The sequence below is a fragment of the Haemaphysalis longicornis genome, unplaced genomic scaffold (assembly GCF_048455015.1).
Source record: "Haemaphysalis longicornis isolate Haplotype H1 unplaced genomic scaffold, Haemaphysalis longicornis Haplotype H1 scaffold_9, whole genome shotgun sequence".
Classification (NCBI taxonomy): Eukaryota; Metazoa; Arthropoda; class Arachnida; order Ixodida; family Ixodidae; genus Haemaphysalis; species Haemaphysalis longicornis.
Window position 1 is genome coordinate 66,272,613 of NW_027526460.1, and position 7,246 is coordinate 66,279,858.

General features: G+C 46.2%; 1 protein-coding gene across 1 annotated transcript in view; it reads left to right on the forward strand.

Moving 5' to 3' along the window:
• Positions 1-6,381, forward strand: part of LOC144153240 (uncharacterized) — a 30,438-nt gene extending 24,057 nt beyond the window's left edge. Inside the window, exons 3-4 of the mRNA XM_077684889.1 lie at positions 1,161-1,374; positions 6,060-6,381. Coding sequence (XP_077541015.1) covers positions 1,181-1,374; positions 6,060-6,381 — 516 coding nt within the window. The 5' untranslated portion in view covers positions 1,161-1,180. The remainder of the gene's footprint in view (positions 1-1,160; positions 1,375-6,059) is intronic.
• Positions 6,382-7,246: the final 865 nt, after the last annotated feature.

A 7,246-nucleotide genomic window follows, 5' to 3' on the forward strand; every position in this document is an offset into this window, starting at 1 on the left:
ACTCCCCAGCGATCGAGTATCAACACCCTCCACTACGGCGCGCCTCATCGCCTGCGTTGCGTCGGCGCGTAAAACCCTACAATCAATCAATCAGACGACGCGCGACGCTCCGATGACGTTGTGCGCGCGCTGAAAGCATAGTCTCGCTCGGCACGCACAGCGCACGCGTGGTGGTTCGCGCTGGGCACGGCAGGCTGCTCTGGTAGTACCGGAGGCCACTCGCTCCCGTGTTCATCCTTAGCGAGATCCCCACTGCACATTTAATATTTTACAGAGCAACAGGTAATGGTGAAGTCGGTATTTGTTAATTGTATTTTACGCTGGTTATTTTGGAGGGACTCAAGGTGCACCGATACTGCATTATGTGTATTTGAATCTTTCCAGCAATGTACATGAATGCAGTCATCAATCTTTATGTATGCGTTTGCGCGTAGGGGCAATGGGAACGCTACAAATGACTGAATGTACATGCTCTGTATTATAACCGGAACGCATCTGATACGTGTTTACATTATTCGCAGGATTGATGCACTTGCTCAGCTAATAATATTGCATGACATAGTAACATTACCTATGAAATTTTTGCACATTCTTTGTGAGGGCACCTATTTACTGGGCTGCAATGAATACCGTGGGAATTGAGTAAGCGAGAGTGGCGTTATCTGTGGGTGCATGAATGGCCTGGTGGGAAAATGTAAGCGACACCGAGGGACTTAATGATCGACGAAATATCACATCTAAAGGCTATGCGGTCCGTACAGGGTTTCAGGGGTCCGAAATCAGTTGAAGTAAGAGTGATCATTTAGCTGTTTCTGGGTTTTTTAAATGTTACTTAGTAGTTCGCGGCCTCTCTGAAGGAAACAATATCTTTATTTAACCTGATTGGTATGTAGAGAGCACCAATAGAAAGATCAGATAGGTTGCTATGTTATCATTGACGCCTTAATGCATTTTCAATAACTATGCTTTCAGAAGAGCTTAAGTTTATAAGGAACGCTTTGGGACACTGTTAACGACAGGAAACCCGTAATCCAGCTGTAGGACGTTAAGGCGTACCTTCGCTTAGGTCACAAGTTGAAAGCTATATTCCGCATTGTTTTCTGTAAACAGGCCCTATTTCCCGGAGCTTACTTTTTCCTTGGCGATTTTCTTTCTCGCAGCTCACAGCTATGAAGTGCGGATGTCGCTTGACCACACAGCTTTTGAGGCCGACTTCATGAGCGGAGAACCGGTGGTTGTCAAGCTAAAGCCTAAGCCTCCGAGAACAATGGAAGAGTTGGCGATATCCCCGCCATCCAAACTTCCAGGGAAGGGTGCACCTGGCACCAATACTGTCTACATTGGTCTGGTTATCATCAACAATAAGCAGATCAGGTGAGAAGAGATCTACAGCCCTAAAACCCAGACCAGATAAATGAAAGGATACTCAGAAAATGGCGTAAAATTTACTTTGATGCACAACCGTTCCAAGCTTTAGTTGCCTGCCATAAAAAACTCACTCATGGTTGAAGGGGCATTGTTTCGGTAAAACATAATTTTAAATTATGAGATTGCCGCATCATCTGTGCAACTCAGACGAGGCTACGCGTTTTCTAATGCTACACCAGCAGGCTATCACGTTTTTAAATGCGTAGCTGTTTAAGCTTGCTTCTTTCTGAACGGATCGCTAACAGGAAATTCCGCCCGGCGAAGTGGAGGGGAAAATTTGAATCCCAGAATTATAGGGGAAAATGGCGAGCAGGCCAGGGGCCTACGTGTGAGGAACTCAAGAAACAAAGCGCTTCCCGTGGTGTTGTAACCGAACCTGGGTCTCTCGCGTTATGAAACCGGCGTTTATAAGATTGCGCAATTATCTCACAAGGGCACAAATCAGTTATTTCCATTTCGTAGCGCAGTCAACGGTTTTGGGGTTTGGCTTAGTTAAAGTCGACTTCGGCACTGTGAATTTTGCACTGTAGAAGGCTGGATTGTGGACATAGATTTAACTTAGTTTTCGCGGAGGATTACAAAAATTTCTACGTCTAGTCAAAAGTCAGTCTATATCCCGAAGGCCGTAGACTGTGTTCGTCCTGTGCGTGTACCATGTGTTGAAATTTCGCCACCGAAATTTCTGCCTACTCCGAGTGTCCTTTCTGTTTCCGTCCTCCAGGCGTCCAGCCCATCTCCCAAAGGCAACAAACACCCCACGTTTTGCGTGTGTCCTCTGTATCTCCCGAATTCAATACGCCGCGTTCGTCCTGTGTGTGTGTCCTGTATTGAAAATTGGCGACCGACCTTCTGCGTCTTCCAAGCATCCTTTCTTTTTCCGTCCCTCATGTGTCCCGCAAGCTTCTATATTTTCAGTGCCCTTTCCCTGCTGTAAAATAGCACCTTTCTTCAGCCAGCTGTGTGTAGACATAATCTGGTAGCTTCAGAGTTGCTGGTTTGTCCTGGCGTTGTTTTTCTAAAAGAAAGCTGATGGAAATCATATCAGACAGATACAGCTTTTGCAAACATCCCAATTTTAGTCAGCTTGGATCCACAAGTGTCACAGCCAGCTGCTACGCCAGCTGCTTCAGATCGTTACTCCTCACGGAATGGGATGGACACTGTGCACATTTGACACTGAAACCAGAAACGCATTGATTATCAATGAGAGGGTTTAAATGCACATGTCTGTGGAACATTTTCTGGTGGTACTTATGAACATAAGGAATTATTCCCATACTGAACCAGGTATTGTGAGAGAGAAAGTACAGCTACCAGGTAGCATTATTAGCCACATAATTTAGAGCCAATAAGTTAGCTAGTGAGCTTATGGATATGAAATACGAAATACTGTTGCAGAGGCGACGTAACCCAGAACTAAATATTGTTTAGTTTCATGGACTCCCTAAAAGGGGCATTCATACAACATTTCGAGAACATTAAACAGCTGAGATTATTGTAGTGGCACTGCGGGAGGGGAAGAAGGTAACATAAACTAGCATGAACGCGCCAAGACAAGGCAGCTACCAGTCACACCAGGCAGTCACCAGGCAGCTACCAGGCAGTCAGCTACCAGTGAGGCAGCTAGCTACCAGCTAGGTAGCAGCTAGCAGCTACCAGCTAGCTAGCAGCTAGCAGCTGCCAGTCAGGCAGCTACTAGTTAGCCAGCTATCAGTCAGGCAGCTACCAGGCAGCTACCAGTCACAAATTACACGAGTAATTTCTCGTGTTTGCGTGCTCTTTGAATACCTGTAAAGGCAGCAGTTTTATACACATGTACTTTTCGGAGAAAGTGTTTGCATTGTCTAGAGTCTTTTTTATGGCCACTGTGTTTGTTGTTATAAAGCAAAATGTTGGAAGTTGAGAAAACGCACGTCACCATAAATTGATCAACGCCGTGGTCGGCACTTACTGCTCGTTTGTCCCGGAAAAATGGGTAGAAATGGCAGGGGGTAGTGTGTCCCCCCTGGTGTATTCCGTACTTAATGATTGATTATGAGGTTTAACGCGCCTACACTACACAGGCGATGAGGCGCGCCGTAGTGGAGGGCTCGGGATTAATGTTGACCACCTGGGGTCTTTAACGTGCGCCGAAACATCGAACACACGGGCGTTTTTGCTTTTCGCCTCCATCACAAAAGCGGCCGCCTCGGCCGAGAATCCAACCTTCGTGCTTGCGTATTGCGTAATTACAGCTACATGCAAATATACACTCATCCTTTGGGCGTCAGAGGATGCACATATACACCTGAGAGCTCTATTTAGAGTCTGAGGTCTTTTCAATAATTAAATTTTTGCAGGTACGTTAGCGGTATTAAAGTGACCGAAGGACTACCTCCAGCTGTCGGCCATAAGGCAAGCTATCTTGAACTGAATACGCCATAACGCGCACTCCAATAATACAAATATACAAGCGTTTTCGCATACGTTTGCACGAAGAACATTCAAACCATTGGGTAATAACGCAGTTTTTCCTACTATTTAAACCATAATATTGCCGCCAACCACGTGTTTTGTTTCCTTTGCTCAATGTTTTGTTACAAGCACCTTCCACGCACTGAAATCTTATCTTCTTTTACGGGAGAAGCCCCTTAGGGGCTCGGGTATTCGGCGCCTTATGTTGTTGCTGTCGTCGTATTTTGTGCCACGTAGTCGGGGTACTAAAACACAGGGACACTCGTTTTTCAACGCCTTGCGCCAGAACGCTTCTTGCTTCAAAGACACGAGATTTTTGCAGCTAAGAAATATAACTCTACCTTACAACGGCTTCATCTCGGTGCACAAAAACGAAAAATCGCCAAGAATATACTTATACACTGCACGCTTCGCCCCTCTCCAGGTTTCACGTTAGTGGTAGTGGCCCGGGATTTTTTAAGCAAAGCGTGCATCTCCTTTTTTTTTGTATGCCGCACCGGCAGCCTTGCCTGATAGGAAGAGGATGCTTCTTTGCGGTCGCAATCATAGCCTTTTGATGGTTTATTATGTGTTATTAAAATTTTTCTCGATCTAAAATGATGAGAGCAAAAGAATCTGTGACATTGTATTCGCCAACTCTCGTCTGCGCACGTCCCTTTGCTGACTACTCTTTCGACGCTTGTGTTTTTAGGTTCATGGCAGAGCCCATGTTTGCTCGTAAAAAAACTATATTTCTACAAAACCCTGCAGTGTTCGAAAGAAAGTCTGATGCACAAACCAGGACCACCGCACACTTTTTTTCTGTAATTGCGTAGCACCGTTATACGGTTGGTACTATGTTAATCGACCAGATTTAGGGGAAATCCCCAAGGTGGAGTACGTTTTTGTGAAGGAAAGTTTGACATCCACCTAAATGCAGCCGTACGGCTGCAAAGGAAAGATATGCAGCTTTCTCGGAAACTTCGCAGTTGAAGAAAAATTCGTCCTGGTCCAGGATTCAAACCCGGGACAACTGCTTAACCGGAGCAGTCGCTCTACCAACTGAGCTAACCAGGAGGCTAGTCGTTAGTAGCGCGAAAGCGAATTGATCAACAACTCGAAGTGAAGGACATGTGTTAATCGACCAGATTTAGGGGAAATTCCCAAGGTGGAGTAAGGTTCTGTGAAGGAAAGTTTCACATCCACCTAAATGCAGCCATACGGCTACAAAGGAAAGATATGCAGCTTTCTCGGAAACTTCGCAGTTGAAGAAAAATTCGTCCTGGTCCAGGATTCGAACCCGGGACCACTGCGTAAGAATGATGTATGTCAGTAGACAATTGCAAGACGTTCTGCAGTTTTTTTGAGCCATCTAGGCACTATCGTAGCCCGTATCTGTGTTGCTTTGCCGAATGGATGATTTATAGGCAGCGGTAGAGGGTCGCAGTGTCACTTAGTATTTGAACGTTGATATAATGCAATAGTGTGGTCGCATGATGAGTACCGATTAACTACAGGCCCCAACTATTCATGTGAGTAGGAATCTGTTTACAACTTGAGAGGCGGGCCTTTTCTGTAGAGTAACTTGCATTCACGGCCTAAATTAAAGCACTAGAAAAACTGACTCCTATCCGTACCCGTGAAGTGAAGGCCGCCTCGGTAAAGTGACTGATAACAGCCACTGAACCCTCCATTATGAACGCAGTTGCGTTGAAGGAAAGAGGAAACGAAAGGATGCATGTTTAAAGACACTCTCTATGAGCAACATCGTCACCTTAGGCGTGCATTTAAAACGTAACTCGGAAGTCAGAATAAATCGTACCCACACAATTTAATTACATTTCACGCCTCCCAAGCATGGCATCCGCCAATACAATTATAACATCACTCCCGGCACGCTGTGCAGATGTAATGACTAAAGGATTGCAGATCACTGAGGCGGTTCGCTAGCATTTGCGCGATTTTGCGTACCTTCTTTGCGTTGGTTGCTACTTCTCCTACGTGGCCTAGTGCGCCCAAAATTTGACAAAACAGGAGGGGAAAGGGAAAAAAAAAATATATGTTGTGGTTGAGGAGTGTGAGCAGTTAGAATCTTCTGCGGCATCTAAAATTAGCAGCATTTCTTCGATTAAAACAATATAGCGGTGAGCATGTAGTAATGTTTGTCGTATGAACTTCTTTGCGCGCATTGTTTGCAGGTCACAGCCATCGAACATAGTAAACATCAGCCTTGCGCTCAAGGATGGTGGTCTTTCGCCGAACGATGGCTCTTCGCCCAGCAACCCAGGCCTTCCCGGAGGCGATTTACTTAAATACGCGGCGATAACCGTTGGTGTTGTTACTCTGCTTGCATGTGTAGTTGGGCTTTTGTGCTACTGCGGAGCCAAACGTAACGCAAGAGGCAACACTGGACGCGTCCCTGCAGGGGCGCCTATTGGAGCTTCTACAGCTCCCCTTGCCGGTCCACCACAACACCCTGGGACAACTACTACTCAACTTACATCTACGGCCACCCACTAACGCAATAAATACTTGCACATAGGCATTCGGTGCGTTTTGCTTTGGCCGACTGTTCGCTGCACTGGCGTTTTAGCAGTTGTGCCCCGTACGTTAAGCTGTCATCAAGCCAAGCTGGTGTGCGTCACTTGGGCCATCGGTGAGGGAATGTGCCGAAACCCCTCGGAACAAATGATATTTGCGTGCTCTAATAACGATGATGATGACGATGGTGATGCTTTTGAAGCGTTCACACGTACCCAATGGGAGGATTGGCTAAGGAGAAACTGCACCCCAAGCTAAACCAATTGCGAAAACTAACAGAATGGTGGTGACACGCGATTGCAACGTCAATTTTGCTCTCTAAAATTTGTACTTTTAATATTTTCCACGATGACAAGCGGTACAGCGTCTGTTTCTTCTGTAATACATTGTTACGATTGAGAGTGACGACACTATAGTACGTTAACAGACAACGTTAAAGAACTCACCGGCAGGTAATGATAAGAGAAATGGAAAAGGATGGTCCTGCACGCTACCTCCTATGTGCCGAGCACTCCCCGTCTCTGGTTCCCTGCGCGCCGTCGCATTTCATCTGTAATAAAACCCATCTCACCCCCACAGCGGTTTCAATATTCGAGAGAGAGACAAACATTTATGCTGGTGAGCATGAGGACGTTCTTCGGGCCTCCACGCAATGAGAGGCATCCTTCTTCCAAAATGGCTTCTTGCTGGCTGGCCGTCCAGGCCGCGTGTTTCCGAACACTTCGCTTCACAGAGCACCAACGTGACATGTGTCACATTGGTGCTCGAAAGCGAAAACGAAAGCGAAGGCACAGACACGAGCACGGTTTAGCCGTAAAAAATGAAGGATGCTCACACTAACACG